The sequence below is a fragment of the Solenopsis invicta genome, chromosome 5, assembly GCF_016802725.1.
Source record: "Solenopsis invicta isolate M01_SB chromosome 5, UNIL_Sinv_3.0, whole genome shotgun sequence".
Taxonomy (NCBI): Eukaryota; Metazoa; Arthropoda; class Insecta; order Hymenoptera; family Formicidae; genus Solenopsis; species Solenopsis invicta.
This window is the reverse complement of record NC_052668.1, coordinates 28368786-28387048: the sequence shown is the minus strand read 5'-3', so window position 1 is coordinate 28387048 and position 18263 is coordinate 28368786. Positions and strand designations below refer to the sequence as shown.

Genomic DNA, 18263 nt, shown 5'->3' with positions numbered 1-18263 from the left:
TGCCACCGCTATGACCATATATGGTCATTGTGAGAGCTCAATGCCCCACCATAACGTTATTAGCAAAACTATAAATTAAGCTGTTTAATGATGGGCAGCGGGAGATTCTTACATTAAAGTCCGAGCGACACGTACGCGCTCCGCGGTATATCGGTCATCCGACAACGCGCAACACATCCCGGCAACGGCCGGGAGCGCGACAAGATACAAGATCCGCTCACCACGATTGGACATTACAAATAAGGAAAATCATTTATAATAATTGGGGAATGAAGATATTAATTATAAAGGAAGAATTCGTCATTCCACGCATCCTCCTCCAAGTGCCCTCCTCGTGGGTTCCAACCCTTAAGACGGAACGAATCCCGAATATTTTATCTCGTTGTACTTGGAGGTTCAACAATAAATATTATAGACATAGACAAACTAGATCTATGAATGAAGAAACTTTGATCTACATCCCAATGAGAGCAAACAATATTTTTTAACTTTTTAAACTGTTTTTTTAATAAAAATATTTTCATATTTAATTTCATTATTATACTATATTGACATATATTTTCTGATTGCATTTTTATTTAAACAAATAATAGAAACGTTATTCCAGATACTATTCAGCATTTATCAGTAAAATCAGTAAAAAGGAACTATAATTTTCTATAATTTTAACTATAATTTCTGAGAGAAAATTCCCGATTCTTTTTTTGTGAAACATTTTTTTAAGTGTTACAAAAATATGTTTTTAAGTGTTACAAAAATTGTTTTGCTCATTGAAATTATGTAATGTAATCATATAATATTTATACGGATATTTCAAAGAAATCCATAGAAAAATTCAAAACATCGATTAGATTTCGACGTAGATTCTAGTACCGTTTTTGAGGAGACCACCCACTCGATTGGTTACGTAGATTTCATTTGAATGAGCCACGTGAAAAGATCGTGGATTCCACGTACTTCGGGATATATGCTTAATTAATTACATTATTAAATAAGTATTAAATTGCGATTAAAATCGATTAAGTATTAAAATAGATTTTACTTTAATAAATTAAAAGCATTTAATTTACTAATATCGTACTAAACTGATAAATGCCACGCAATATAATAATGCACAACAAGTAGAACGTTCTCCGTTGTTCATGAAGCATCGGGTTAAATTCACGACATTGCGGGCTTCCCAAACTCCGCTTCTAGACAAGATGTATTATTCTTTCTATAAAATATTCTGTATCATAAGAATTTTTAATATGTGATCGTCAGCCATACTCTCGTTTGCAAAATAGTAAAAGTCGACTAGCAAGATAATAATAGACGAAAATAGAGGAGAAGGTCCATGTGCAAGTGAAAGACAATTCGTCGTCATTTCTCATTAAGTGATAAACAACTCGTCGTCATTTCTCCTCATCAAGAGCGCATTTTATGGACACCTCTTGGCTCGTGAGTGTGAGTGTAGCACATCCACGCAAGTGTTTTAAATTTGTTACAATAATCATACGTATAATTTACATGGTTTTGTGGTCCTATGTCACGATACGCGACCAACAATATTCTTTAAAAGTAATCACTTCATTGATCAGAGGAAATTCATGTATTTTCTATACTTATATTTTAAAATTCTAAACAGGATGGTGTGTTATACATCAACCTTTTATTATATTTATTACGGAATCAGGCAATACAACAAGTGGCCGGAACTGATGGATAGAACTTGATCAGAAAATCAGAAAAGACATATCCATGAATGACAGGTCTATAAAAATTGTCGAAGCGTTATCAGTTCTTATGACGTTTACTTTCTGTCCTTTGATGTCGATTATTCGAGTTCTCTATTAGTACCTTAACTTGTATCCAGTAAAGGAACATTTCATAATAGACATAATGTTTAACTACATATTAGCGCAGTCGTTATTCAACAGCTTCGTCTTCGACGTTGTCGTCTTTGTGTTCTATCGCAGATTTCGAACATTAAGTAAATTGATTGGCCAGTAAGTTATCTGATCTGCAATGGATCGCGTTCAAGATAAGACGCATCAGAAAATTGTATGCTGGTTTTTGCGAATATTATATAACCTGATAATGTAGATTTATATAGCACAAAATGTAATTTAATATGTTATTTATCTATGAAGAATTCACTATGATATTATAGTTGAATTGTAAATTCCCTTGTGCAGATATTTGTGATCTCATCAGTATGGTAAACGACTCATGGTCTTTATCTCCCCTTCCGCTCCGGGAATTGCTTCGCCATAGCTGTAGTTTTACTATACAGTCTTTTATTTGTCATGAACAATTACGCCCTGTTATTGCTGGCACCTCTTTTCTTACACATTGCACATTTTATGAAATTTAACCTGATTTGTTGGATTTAAACACTCGCGTGTGAAGAATCCAATAGTACCGGCCACCGGGAGAATCATACAAAATTTATATTGAATTGCAAACCTGTGAATCTTGATAAACACATGGCGAGTAATCAATCGAATCTAGAAGTGCGATTTTCACAGGAAGATTCGAACAGCAAGCAAAATTCTAATTGTAGCAGCAATCACAATTCGTATATCGTGGAAAATTTTCTGCGCAGAAACCTGAACATAAAGTGTGTCACAAAAGAGGTCAATAATTTTTTGACTCCACTGCAACAGAATTGAGTAGCATTTACGGCGTGCGATTTCTTCGAAATAATCGATTTTTCGTACGGTTGGGTGAGTATAGTTTTTAATTACTTCATTACAATTTTCGTAAAAGAGAAGCTCCTTTTAAATTGTAATGTAAATGATACGAATTATCAGAACAGTTAAATAAAGTAAACTTGTTTTTCAGTTTGACAAAGTGATTCACTTATCTAATTATCACAATTATATCCACCACAAGTTTTCAAAAAACACTAAAAATACATTTAAAGCGTTTAAAAATGTGTGAAATCCAAAGTAATGTCTTTTTTTATATTATAGTACCAATTGCGAATGTTTTTTCTTTTTCAAAAAATTTCTATACTTTTATATTGTATAGCAATATTGTAAAAACAATTAGTAATTGGCGATTTGGCTAATAAGAACCAGCGCGGATAAAAATGCGCAATCACAAGTATTAATACTATACAAAGTATTTATTCATTTTAAATACTCAAACGAATGTTTCAACTCATTTTGGAGTCATTCTTGGCGTTTTACGTAAAGAAATTTCTACGAGCTTGAAACAGATAATAGAATCGTTTCTCTAAACATTTGCTTTAATAACAACTTACTTCAATTTGCATTCTATATATTCTACCATGTAGCGTTATAAATATAATATACGTGTGGTTCGACGGCTGTCTCGAGAGAAATTGACGAATTTTTTAAACGTGCCAAATTCGTCGTATTGTTACTGAAACGATATCTCGCTTGATCGTGTGCTTTGTTTTGATCAACGGTTTCACGATACATTTGAACTAGTCACCGACAAAATTATCTAGCCGACGTCAGTACATAACGCACTATTCAAGTCACTAACAGTTTGCCAAATCCATAGTGGCATCTTTATCACAGTGTCGACGGAATTGACACTTTTCCATTAGAACTGATGAAGACCTAGTAAAGCTTTGGATAGCGCATTTGTAACGGGAACAATCTTTTATCAAATGCTGAACTATTCGCTTTACGAGACATGCTCCTCGTTTCAAGTAAATTTATTTCCTGGAAGTAGTCAGTAGAAATTTGCAATCAATAATGGTGTTTCTAGTCAAATAAAATCATTCTTTTCACAAGAAATCTGATAATTACATATGCAATCATGAAAAGTCATTGTATAATTAGATGAAATCATTCGAAAACAAATAAAATCATGCAAAATCAAATGAAGTTATGTAATCAGTTTGATAATTTAGGTAATTACCCCCTTTGTGTAATCTTATGTTAATATGTCATTAAGAATATTATATGTTAATAAAATTATATAAGTGTAATAATTGGATCACTTTATTATCCATTCTTCTAACATCGTTTGTGAAAAAGAAGAAAACATAATTAGTCCATGTTGAATACGTATGTACTCAGTACATCTTAAATGAAACTTTCCGTAAAAATCTTCACGTAAATATTTAAAATTGTTCCACATTTTAAAATAATGTCTAAAAATGTTCCCTATTTTGAATTTGGCCACAAGTTTTTAATTTTAGAATCAGTAAAGAAATTAGAATAATTCGCAATGCTTAGATAAACCATATATAGTATGTACTGTTACCTTAGTATATCTGTATTACAGTCTCTCCTTTTGAGTCTTTTTATTTAACAAAATTTGAAATTTTTTCAGCCAGGAATATTTTTGACTCCGTAAATATGTATAAGACAAAATTTTATGTTTAGACAACGTTATATTCAAATAAATAAAATAATTTTAACACCATTCAGAAAGTAATATTTAAATATTAACTGTAAAAAGATTACAATTTGTATTCCTTTTTTTTATTAAATTTATTTTCTGTTAACGTACTACGTAGATATTGCTGTTCAACGAAAAGCACGAAAAGATAGTCATTTCTTCAGGAGTACAAAATTTATTTAATTGATGTACAATATATTAATAGGTATAAGGTGTAAAATAATTTACATAAATATTTAAATTATAGCAATATAAAATTCTAATATTTTAATAATATCGTATTCCAATACATTTATCCACTTACAAAAAAATAATTTTACTTTTGTAATATTTTAAATTTGATCATTATCTTGCATTGTTTATTTCGCATTCTAATCTTGACTAACTGCTTTATTAATTAAGTATTAAAATGCGATAAAATCGATCAAATATCATAAAACATTTTGCTTTAATAATTTAAATGCATTTAATTTGCTAATATCGTGATAACCTTATACTATAAATGGCATGTAAGATACGTTACACAAATAGAACGTTCTACGTTGTCCACGAAGCATCAGGGAAAATTCACGACGCGTACGCTTCTCAGAGTGTTTTGTTTCTAGATAAGATTTACTATTCTTTCTATAAAATACTTTGTATCACAAAGTATTTAATACGTAATCACCAATGATACTGTCGTTTACAAAATTATAAGAGTCGACCAGCAAGTTAATAAGAGACAAAAAAGAGCAGGAGCAAGTACATGTGCAAGTGAAAGACAACTCATCGTCAATAGAGCGTATTTTAAATCCAATAATGTACACCTCTTGGCTCCTAGGCTCAGTGCAGCACATCCGCAAAAGTGTCCCAAAGCTTTAACAATAATTATACATATAATTCACATGGCTGTGTGTTCCTATATCACGATATGCGAAGTACAATATTTCTTCATGCGTTATTCTTTTATTCATCCAATCAGGACAATCATATATTTTCTATACTTATATCATCTAAACAGGATGATATGTAACATCAACCTTTTATTATATTTATCACGGAATCAGACATTACAACAAGTGGCTGGAACTGATGGATAGATTGAAAGAACTCGATCAGAAGATCAGGGAAGAAATATCCATGAATGATCGGTCTATAAAAATTGTCGAAGCGCTAGCAGTTTTCATGACGTTCACTTTCTGTCCTTTGATGCCGATTATTCGAGTTCTATATTTGTACCTTAATTAATATCCAGTAAACAAAGATTTTATATTTGACATGATTAACTACATATTAGCGCGGTCGTTGATCAACAGCTTCGTCTTCAACGTTGTAGTCTATGTGTTATATAGCAGACTTCAAACATTAAATAAATTGGTTAACCAGTTGGATAAGTTATCCAATGTGCAATGGATCGCATTCAAGATTAGACGCATCAGAGAATTGCATGCCAGTAAGTTTTTGCGAATATTATATAACCCAGTAATGTAGATTTATATAACTCAAAATATAATTTAACACTATCTATGAAAAAATTGCGTTGATATTATAGTCGAATTGTAAATTCTGTTTTGCAGATATTTGTGACCTCGTCAGCATGGTAAACGATATTCACGGTCTTCATCTCCTCATCTGCTTCGGGAATTGCTTCGCCGTGGCTATATCAACACTATTCTTTTCCATGCCATAAGCTTTATCCACTGGCTAGATTAGCTACATCATGTCTTATATTGTATATTCCATGCATTTCTGCCTGATTTGTTGGATTTGCACACTTGCGTGTGAAGAATCCAATAGTACCGGGAGAATCATGCACAAAATTATATTGAATTACAAACCTGTGAATCTTGATGAGCACGAGGCGAGTAATCAATCGAATCTAGAAGTGCAATTTTCACAGGAAGATTTGAACGGAGGGCAAAATTCTTATTGTGGCAGCAGTCACAATACGTATGTCTTGGAAAATTTTTTGCGCAGAAATCTGGACCGAGAGTGTGTCACAAAAGAGGTCAATGATTTTTCGATTCAACTGCAACAGATGCGACTAACATTTACGGCGTGCAATTTTTTCGAAATAAACAATTCTTCGTACGGTTGGGTGAGTATATAATTTAATTACTTCATTACAATTTTCGTAGAAGAGAAACTCCTTTCAAATTGCAATGTCCATAATACAAGTTTTCAGAACAATTAAATAAAATAAATTTGTTTTTCAGTTTGTCGGGGTAGTCCTCACTTACCTAATTATCACGCTTCGGAGCGTTTAAAAATGTGTTGAAATCCAATTATCATATAGACAGCATTATTATAAAAACGAGGTGGCGATACATGACGCGCAACTAATTGCGGCTGAATTACAGTCAGTCAACTAAGAGCGTGACAGGTCTTATTCTCAATCGGTAAAAGATATCGCTCTAAATCTTTCAAAAGTTGATAAAACTTTGTCCTTCATGCATTATCAACAAAGACTGAGTTGCCATTGATCTTTTATAAGAGAAACACGGTAAGTGCCTTGAGTGCCAAATACGCGTCACGCTACGAGGCTATGTTCCTTTGCATCTACCCGAAAGGTCCGAAAATGAAGCAACGTAATTTTTATCGACAAATGTTCTATATGGGCACGTTGTATTCTCACGAAAGCTTGTTCAACTTCCACCAATAAACTTATTCAATGGACCGTTAAACATAGTGTAAAGGTGCATCTTTGGGGCTGCTTCTCAGTGCAGAGGCACCTTGCACCTGTTTACCTACAACCTAAATGCCGAGAAAGTGCTGAAAATCTACAAAAGAGCCTTACTGCCGTTTGCCAAACGTTAGTTTACCGACAAAAATGAGGACTGGATTCTGCAGGAAGACACCGATGCCAGTCTTATGCCGTCAATTTGATCAAAAGCATGCCTTGAAGATGCCAGGCAATTATCGACGTCAGTGATGACTGGACGCATTATTAGCGTAATTGCATCTTTGTTCTCATTGACATACAATGCATATATAGGGCATTCCGTGTAAGGCCAGCTGGCCAATCGTGATAAAGGGACGGAGTTGGCGCATCAAGAGAGGCGCGCGTACGCAGACAGAAAAGTAGATCCTTGAAGCAGAGTTAAAGCTTAACGTTTTTTTACAAAATACAGAAGATCAGAGAGAGCTTTTGGATATTAGGCTTAAAAAAAACCGTTCCAGTACTTTGCAGTGGTTGATCCGGCTGCAACCCTGATAAGCTGACGTTTCAAGAAAGAGGGCGTATTCAATAACCTAATACATGAGTAAGTCAGCCACCCATTTTGAAAAATATTTCAGATTTTAGTCAAACATACCCAGATTGAAGGTTTTAAGAGTATAATTCTCTGTGTAAAATCTTGGGTTTTTAAAGTCGCGTTATAAAAGAAAACATTGTAGAGCGATACGTGTCTGTATTCGCGGTGATGCGAAATTGTTGATATACCAAGCTTAGAATTCTTGAAACTCGCCGGCGCGGTGCCGCGAATTACACACACGTATCGCTCAACATTGTTTTCTTTTTTAAGTTATATCTCGAAAACGGCTAGGCCTCTCATAACGCGACTTTGCACAGTTAAAGTAGACACGTTGTACTTCATTTTGAGTTATTAAGGATAAAAATTGGTAATGACCCTTGGTTACGCTGCGGTTTTGAACATTTCGAAAGCTGAACGAGAATGATAATGAAGAGTTATATAAAATTTGACATTACCACGTAAAAGAGCAAATTTTTTTCTATAGGAAACAGGACTAATTATACTTCGTTAACCCCCTGCTTTCCATCCCCAAAAAAGATAAAAATATATGAACAATGACAAATCTTAAAAATTCTTCTTCTTGTAACTGCTTAACCAGGCAGATTAAAAATCTAAGATTTTACACAGAGAATTATACTTAAAACCTTCAATCGCTTTAGAAAACTACTGTCCTCAAGTTGCAATATTACAAAAGACATATTTTTATATCAGAAAAGACATTTGTATGATTGGAAGATTCCAGTCTATGTAAAAGAAGCATTATTTCTGTTAGCCAAGAAATCTTTGGACAAGAACGTCAAGAACGATAAGTATGAATTATATACGATTGTACAATTTAAAATACATTTTTCCATGCTTTGAAAATTGAAATTATGTCTAACATTGATCCGTATTATTATGTTTTAGTTTAGCAGACGAAAACATAGAAATTGACGAAACAATCTTATAACCTAAGTAGTATGTACTTAAAAAAATATATAATAATATTCAACTTAGTGAGTTTGATTTTTTTTCAAATAAATGTATCTTTAAACTGCATCAATTATATACTGAATACATAGATTTTTGAAATAACTGATATACTACATTTAATAAATAATATTCAAGTGTAGTATCTATAAATTTCTATTCAAGAGTCTTCCCTTTCTATTCCAATCTTTGATTTTTTTTTAAACAAAACAGATGATACAATCTTAACCCAAATGGCTAAGATTGTATATCATTGCCATTATCGGCAGCAGTAAAGCGCCTCTTCAGTTGCTGACAGCAGGTAGTTGTACCTCGTAGAAATCGATTATCGGACAAATTATTTTAAAAACTATTATTTCTAAGAAATAATGATTTATAATTTCCTTTTCATTTATTAATTATTTTAATCAATAAATGTTCAATGTTCAACCAATAAATAAAAGTTTTATAAAAATTTTTTTGTATCCTGTGTCCTTCCTTAACAGTTAAATTATCTTAAAATTATCTAGATAAAATAATGTATAAATTTATTTTTTATCTAGATAAATTAAATTTAAATCATTTTTACTTATCTAAGATAACTTTAAATGTAATTTATCTTATCTTTATCTAGTTAATTTGAAGTTATCTAAGCGCAACACTGACTGTAAAGCTAAATGCACAATGAAAAGCACAAACAAGAGGAATAGAGAATAAAAAATTATTCCCGTCAATTCACAATGACGGCGATAGCGACAAGAACTGTCCAATCAAAAGTCAGCGCGTTAAATTCTCTAACCTATATGTTATATGTATTGTATATACAATAGTCAAGAACGTACTGTTTGTTTGATAAAAATTGTGAATTTATCTATTTTATTTACTTTTTTATTTAAACATATGATACAATACAGGAATTCAAAAAGTAAGTATTTATTTGGTACTTATTAAGTATATATTTTTTATTCCTTACATTCTTTGTAATAATATTGGAGTAACTAGTTAAAAAGTTAAAAGTTAAATAATAAAGTTAAAAAATTAACTTTTAACTTAACTAAGTTAATTTTAAATAATTTAATTTTTATCTTGAACTGGATATTTTTGAAACACAAACTTTAATCATTAACTTTTTTCTAAGTTAAAAATTTATCTATGTAAAAAAAAATTATAAAAGAAAAAATATGCTTCCACATAAAAACCAATATTTTTTGTTATTTTATATAACTTTAGTTATTTATAAATATAAATTTATATAACTTAATGAAATTTGTTTGATGTTCCATATTATAATTGAATAATCTAACTTTAAAAATTCACAAATTTTTAATTTAATATAAAAAATGCTTTTAAAAATTAATTTTTTAAATTAAATTATCAGGTTAATTAAAATCTTAACGCAACTTTTAATTACATTAGTTTTTTATTCATGTAACTTTTAACGTAACTCAATATTTAAGCCATTAATTTTAATTTAATTTAATTAAAGGTATGATAATAATTAATATTGCTTTTTTTTAGATTTTCTTGCAATGGATGATCATTTTACGGATGATTTATTGGTATTTCTTACTGTTACACATGTAGCTGTATTAGGATTGTACACTATGTGGAAAAAGAGAAAAACTAAGACTTGGATTAATAGGAGATAGTGGGTGCGACCCATAAATAAGGGAATATGGTAATTTCACAACTCTTTTTATGGAGTTGAAGGAAGACGCCGATCTTTTCTTTCGATATACAAGAATGGATGTAAACACATTTTACGAGCTTCTACAAATGGTTGAATCTTATTTGCAAAAAAGGAGTATGAGAAAATCGATATGCCCAGAACAGCGACTTGCGATAACATTAAGGTAAAGCACAGTTGTGTTAGAAACTATTTTATTATTTTATAAATATGTTTGTAAATACTATTTTAACATGTTAAAATATAGATATTTTTGCAAAATTGTATATAAAATGTAGATTCTACTTTAACATTTTATAGATTTATTATATTTGTATAATTAATTAAAGTATAATAATAAATTTATTAATTTTGTTCTTTTAATTTCAACATTTTTTATTATAGATATTTGGTGATCAATTATTGTCAGTAGCTCTTGCTTACAGAGTATGAGATCTACTGCTCATAACATTATAAAGGAAACATGTGCAGTGTTAGCCCAGGTTTTATTGCCAATATATATGAAAGCTCCTTCAGAAGATGAATGGAAACAAATCAGTAAAGATTTTTTAACTGAATGGAATTTACCAAACTGTATCGGTGCAAGAGATGGTAAACACATAACTATATAAGCACCACCAAATTCTGGATCTATGTACTTTAATTACAAAAAAACATTTAGTATTGTTCTAATGGCTGCTTGCGATAGCAAATATAAATTCACTCTGTTCGATGTTGGCGCATACGGTAGTGAAAGTGATGGAGGAATCCTGCCTAGATCAGCTTTTGGTAAGGCTCTATATGAAGGTAGTTTGAATTTTCCAAAAGGAAAAGTATGTTTACCTGGTTCTGAAAAGGAAACATCTTTATATTTCATTGGCGACGAAGCTTTCAAAATGACGATAAACATGATGCGACCTTACTCAGGAAGGCATTTGAGTGAACAGAAAAAGATATTTAATTATCGTTTATCGCGTGCTAGAAGAACAATTGAAAATACTTTTGGAATCCTCGTGTCTAGATGGAAGATATTTCGTAAGCCGATATGTGCAGGCCCAGATGTTGTTGATAAATTCGTTATAGCAGCAATGTGTTTACATAATTTTTTAAAAAGCAAAAATGACGAGAAAATGATCTTATCAAAGATATTGCTCAAGCCAATACGTGGATCAAGAAACTACCGAAGGAAACGTAATTGAAGGCGAAAGGAGAAACGAATTAGAAATAATCAATAATTTAAGAGACATGACAAATGGTGCACATCGAGCTGCTAGAGAAGCTGCATATGAAATGCGAGATGCTCTTTCGTTGTACTTTTTAACTCCGGCTGGTGAGGTTTCGTGGCAATACGAATACATACGACGTGGACAATATCATGATGTGCCATAAAAACTGTGACAATGACGTTTACACGATGTTATTAATCGGGTTTAATATAGTATAGTTGTAAAATTGGCCACTCATAATAGTTATTCCATTCTTGAAAGAAATACTTATAATTGGCCAGATTTATAACTATGGATGTTATTAAATCTGTAACGATGTAACGTGTAAACGTAGTCAATAAATATTGTTTGACGTGAATAAGTAAACTGCGAGTCAATCATTATCTTTAAGTATATGTATATAATTTTTGTAAGTAATAATAACACTTTAAAAAGTATAAGTTTTTATTTATCAGTATAAGTATCATAAGTATAAGTTTTTATATAAATTCATTTTTATTTATCTATAAAATTACTCATTTATCTATATATTTTTAATATGTTTTGGTAACAAAGTTTACTGTATATTTAAAATAAAATCAAATATAAAGTCAAATATGTATTCTTTGTATTAAAAAATATGAATCTATTAGTCGTGTCCCTAACAGCGCAAAGTCGACCTTAAGTCGACTATAAGTCGGCCATGACTGCTAGACGTCTGGAAAATGGACGTCCGTAAGTCGACTTTAGTCGACTTAAAGACGTCTATAAGTCATACAATGTCCCACTTTAATCGACAACTATAAGTCGATTTTAAAGACGTCTTTAAGTCATACATTTGGAGACAACTATACGAGTAAGTCGACTATAGTTAGCCATCATACAGACATTCTATGCAGTTGTAAAGGAAGGAATATTGAAATCGGGAAAATATGTTATAATACATTTTTCACTTGTTTGATTCGTTTTATTTAAAAAAAAAAGAAAATTGTTATAATATATAAAGCGAATGCAAATGTTTATATCTGTGTATGTGCATTGTGCGCATTTGTTTAACTTTGTGTGTATATGTATATTGCAATAACTCAATGTATACAATATTATCTTGCTTAATATTATATACAAATGCATTTGTTAAGAATAATAATAATAACAATTTTAATAATAAAAACTTTTAACTATTCTATATTCATGGATGTCACATAAAACAAAAACTGTATCCACATTAATAACTTTCTTAATGCTAAATAATGAAATAAATATTCCTCTTATTTAAATAAAACAATCTTAATATGAAAATAACTTTTTTTCTATCTTTGTACTCGTAATAAAATTATTATCTTGCGTTTAAACTTCTCTCTCTTATTTTTTACCAAACATATAGCATTACATATATCACATATTCCAGCATAATCATGCATATGAATGCCAAGTTTCCTTTTTAATTAGATCAAGTTAACCATTACATCTTTTTATTAGCAATGAGTTTTACGAATCAATCGTTATCACATCACACACTTCTTTTATTCATATAAAAAATGCAATGACTACTTCATACATGTATTTTGAAAGCCAATACATAAAACAAAATTATTATAAACTAAAAGTATGAAAATTTAAAAGCATACAAATACGCGCATGTGTATATGTGAGAGTATCATCGTACGGACATTACGATTATCTAAAACAAAATTTGGCGTCGTGACATTTACGTTGATTCTTTTGAATAATGCTCATATACTTCTTTCTATTTTGTCAATGGCTATTTCTGCAAGATAATCGCATAACATAAAATGGCTTAATACGCCAATGATATTTAAATAGTTTGTATGATGGACTAGCTTCAGTTATACGACTTAAATAAGAATGACATCTTTGACAAGTCTTCGTATATTTAGGCATATACTGCAGGAAGATCATAAACCGGATATTAACTTTTCCAAGTTTTCTTTCATTGTAACTTTGTTAGTAAAATTTGTTATTTTTCTACTGCCTTACATAAAGTTCGATTTGAAACATATAAATCACTCTAAATTTAAAAAAAATATATATCAAAAAATCTATATCATAACGTTGAGCATATGACAAAGATATAAGATAAATTTTTCAAAGTATTGCTTGTATGATATAAAACCTTTTATTTGCGTATATAAACTAACGATCGGATATATTGATTTTTTGACTAATTGTTAGGCATTATTATCGATATTTATGCGCGTACAAACAGGATAATTACGAATCAATCATCGTTTAGAAATTGTTATACAGGGTGTCCCAGACCAATGTATAAAAATTATCATGATGAGGTAGAAAGGATCGAGATAAATGAAAAAGTATAATATCATTTTGCGATATTTACAATAATTTTTGAGTAATAAAATATTAAGGTCAGCCGAATAAGAGCGCGCGGAGAGACAAGCGGTCGCTCGTCTGAGCCGTAGGACCGCTCACTGTGGCCCGATTGTAAGCGACGGTAAGTGGCGCGCGGCAAGGGAAAAGATAGCTTGGCACCGTACCGCGTCGAGACGGGCGGTCTTACGGCTCAGGCGACCAACCGTTTGCCTCTCCGCGCGCTCTTATTCGGCTGACTTTAATATTTTATTACACAAAAATTATTGCAAATATCGCAAACTGTTATTAGACTTTTTGATTTATCTCGATCCCTTCTACTTCATCGTAATAATTTTTATACATTGGTCTAGGACATCCTGTATATCCGTAAGATCAACCTACAGCATAGATGTTACAAATTAAGACTATCACTGGATTTCCTTGACATTCTAAAAACCAGTGCCGCGTCACGTAATCATAAATAATGTCAACGGTTCCATTCCTTTTTGAAACGACAAGACACGATACAAAACATGTTTTGCAAAGTTTCTCATGGAAGACTTCCAGTAAATGTGTATTAATCAGTAAAATAACTTTGTTTTACTGATTAATAAACATTTTATTATTATTAATCGTACTTCTGATCCTGTCACCTGAGCGACGGAGCCGTTCTTGCATGGCAGCTTCTAGTTCTGCACGGGTGACGCTGGTGACCATTTCATCACAGAATCTGAAATACATATAAATAAAATTATAAAGCTATGTTCCGAAATTAACTGTAATCAATACTGAAAACGTTGTTTGATCTCTATCGGAACTCTAATGTTAAAAAGAGATGAAATAATGTTGTCAGTACTGGAAAATTAATTTTGAAATAGGAAATCTTGTTATAGGAAAGTAGAAATAATGGAATAAATGTTACCGATTATTAGTTTGGACAAGGATGTGGATTTAAAACGTACACCACTCTTTTGGTCTGTCCATGATATTTGGGTCCCTATTTCATTACACATTATATGTGATAAAATGTTTCTAATAAATTGTTTACCTGTCGAACCTCCGATTCGACATATCATGTGTTCCTGTAATATAATTACAAAAAGGTACACGAATAGAATGTTATGATTGAAAAAAAACATGTTAGTGCGAAAATAAAATACACGTGTTTTTAAACATATTCAGACAACTAATAGTATTAATTTAGTATTCACCAACCATACATTTTTGAAATCAATTTTATTCAATTTTGCGACTTAGAAATATTTATTTGTATTTTATTATATTTTTATATGAAATTTTTTTCAAATATTGAATATAAAATTATCAAATTTAATACATACAAGTAATAAAAAGTTTTTGATAATATATAATAAATGTGACAAAATTTATAAAATTATAAAAAAGGGAGTTAATTTCTGGGAAATTAGAACAGCAACTTAACAAGCAGTACAATTATCAGCATTAAAAACAATATTTTATAAATATTATAATATGGATTGACTTACAAATTGTTTTCTCATGTTCGCATCCACTTTCAATTGATTGTCGCATTCGAAGAATTGCTGAAGTGTCATCAGCAGGAACGACGGTAATAAATCTTGTCCTACAACCTCGTCACTTCGTCCTGCATTCGGCTCTTTCAGCAGCGCTTCGATTTTATACAATTGTCGTGAAAATTTTTTGAATTCCTTTTGGACATAATCTCTGCATTCGCTTGTAATGATATTACAAAATTGTAAAAATTAAAATTGTTAATATTTTAATAAAGTGACTGTTAATAAAATGACTGTATAAAATAATCATAAAATATTAATACAATATAAAGATATAAGTAATATAAAAACATTAAAAGAACAAAAACTATTAACAAATTAATAATGTATCTCTGTAGGAAGTTATATATTTACCACAACAGTTGTTATGATTCCTCGTTTGATTTTCTTTATCTAACTGCAGTGAACCAGGTAATTCTGAAAATCAAATATATATATATATATATATATATATATAAAATAAAAATATATATAATAAAAAATATATATTATGTTGAACTATGTTTGCGAATCTTTGTTTCATAACAATGTTTTACTTATTAAAATCATTTTTTATTATTATTAAATCATGACTTTTACTTGCATTAAAGAATAAATAAGATTTCGTGATAATAGCTTTTATGCAGCACTTATGAAGCATTACTGTATTCTAGATTAATAAAACTTAGAAATAAATTTATTATTTTTTTAAGAAACTACGATTTTAAGAAATTGTAATAACGTTTTACATTTTAATATTAACATTATACACATTTATATTTAAATTATTGATATTGTGTATGTATACCTTGTATGTCAGATAGGTAACATTCATCGTGCCATTCTTGATGACGCTCCATCATTGCAGGCTTGGTTTTCCCAAAATTAGCTGACGAGATGGCGGACAAGACTTTTTAGACTTGTGTTGCTTTTCTACAAAAATTTAAATAAAGTTACGAATAGGATTTCCAAGTGAATATATATACACATATGCTGTATTATTTGACTCAAGTCAAATAATTTTTCATACCGTTCAAATCATTGATCCGTTTCGGAGTAGAGTCTACTGCAAAACAAACAAAATTATACACAATTGATAGCAATAAAATGATTGTTATAATTAGAAAAAAAATGACCAATCGCAGTCAAATTTAAACAGAATATTTGATCAATTAAGTAATTTATCAATTCTTATTGCTTGTGACTTATAATACTGACTAATAGCTTACTGTAGAAAGCAGTGTTGCTAGGTCTACCGTTTTTTCATCGTATTATTTATAATTATAATAACTTTTTCTAAATATAAGTTTTATGTATTACATAAAACTTCTGAAATTTATAATCTACCGCTTTAAATTTCAAATCAACCGCTTTTTAAACGTAATACCTACTGGTCAATTTCTCAATCACCTGGCAACACAGGTAAAAAAGCCTTTACATAAACTTACAAGTCTTTTCGTAGTTGGATGAGAATGTAGCACGCTTATTCATTTGCGATTGTGATGTCTGGGTTAAACTACCTTCGCATTGTTGCTTTGATTTAATGTAAGAGCATTTTGGTAGGGATATCGTGCAAATTGTTTTTGGTGTATTTTTTGCAAAAATTAAAATAAAATTAAGAATAGTATCATCAATAAAAGTATATGATTAATTCGTGCAAAACAACCCTACCTATTGTATTATTGTAAGTGTTTATAGTTACATTTTCAAGTAATGTTTTGGTAATTATGTAGAATACCCCCACCACCTCCGATTTTGGTAAAATTAGACTCATTCGACGAGTTTTTGCCTGAAATGAACAAATCTTAATTATAATTTCCTTTGAGTTTTCATTTATAGTTTGGGATAGAACTTCATGTAGTTGTTGAGAGCCCTCTGCGTTATTATTAAATTCAAAACCGTATTTTGTTATATCTATCTTCGATTTTACTCTCGATGCGTATAGTTCCGTTTTCCGCCATTCTTCGTTACCTCTTTTAATTCTACATCCACCTTTACAATTGCGTTATCTGCAAATAAAAACATAATTTCAATGAAAGAAGAATAAGTGATAAATTTGTTATTATATATTGAAGTAAATATTACTAAACTTAAGTCTTATTTTAATGTAAGAATAATTATCTTATGTACTAAAAGTAGCTTGAATTGGTCTTTTATGACTAAGTGGCACCAGTAATTGTACATTAAAATTATACATAACATCCACAATAATATGTTTAAGTATAAAATCCAACTCAAAGCGAAGCTTATTAAAAGATACGTTGTAAAAAGTTATATCGAAATTACAAAAACTTTTTATTTTTACATCTGCGATGTTCAATTTAAGATTGTTGGTGTCATATATAACTACTTTATCAATGATTACTGGCTCACTAGGAGGAACGTTCAATTCTGGTAGCCCTTGACTGCAAATCGTACTTTTTACATTATCGATGTTCTTTTTGATGCGTTGTCCGTAGACATCGATGGGACTGTTACGTCCACACACGCAAATGTAGGAGGCTGTAAAAGATTTAAAACTATGTTAAATTAAAAATTTAAATACAAAAAATTAAACAAATTTTAATTTGTTTTAGTTTGTTATTAAATATTTAACATAGTAGTAAGATAAAATAAGTAAAAATCATACTTATTTAACTTACGCCTTCTACTGCTATATAGCAACTGTTTAATAGCAACCGAAATACTTCAAATAGATAACACTATTACATATATTTGATTTATTTCAAGCATTTTATTAATAATTACATTTTAATAAGACGACTAAATAAAATTATCACAGTTCTTCATAATTTTCTTCTAATTCTTTATTCACTTATTTCAAAGTAATCTACTCCTAAGTTAAGTGTGAGAATAACCTGCATACAGTAATTGTTATATAAGCACAAACATCTAAGCTAAAAGATTTTTTATCGTATCTTTTTGTAAAAAATAATTTTATATTAATAAAATAATATTTAAGAAAATATAATAATTAATATAA

At 30.2% G+C, this 18263-nt stretch overlaps 1 protein-coding gene across 1 annotated transcript; it reads right to left on the bottom strand.

Annotated features, from left to right (window-relative positions):
- Positions 1–14066: 14066 nt before the first annotated feature.
- On the bottom strand, positions 14067–17360 carry LOC105206706. Its single transcript, XM_039448886.1, has 7 exons — positions 16729–17360; positions 16311–16346; positions 16089–16213; positions 15656–15718; positions 15254–15396; positions 14671–14830; positions 14067–14478 (listed from the first exon to the last, which is right to left on the bottom strand). The coding sequence occupies exons 3-7, from the start codon at positions 16141–16143 to the stop codon at positions 14435–14437; spliced, it is 465 nt and encodes a 154-aa protein (XP_039304820.1). The 5' UTR covers positions 16144–16213; positions 16311–16346; positions 16729–17360; the 3' UTR covers positions 14067–14434.
- Positions 17361–18263: the final 903 nt, after the last annotated feature.

Excerpts from the sequence above, each read along its gene's own strand:
- LOC105206706 (XM_039448886.1), bottom strand. The coding sequence starts at position 16,143 with ATGATGGAGCGTCATCAAGAATGGCACGATGAATGTTACCTATCTGAC. Across the intron at positions 15,719-16,088 it reads TTACCTATCTGACATACAAG|AATTACCTGGTTCACTGCAG; the intron begins GTATACATACAC and ends TTTGATTTTCAG. Across the intron at positions 14,831-15,253 it reads CGAACATGAGAAAACAATTT|GAACACATGATATGTCGAAT; the intron begins GTAAGTCAATCC and ends ATTATATTACAG.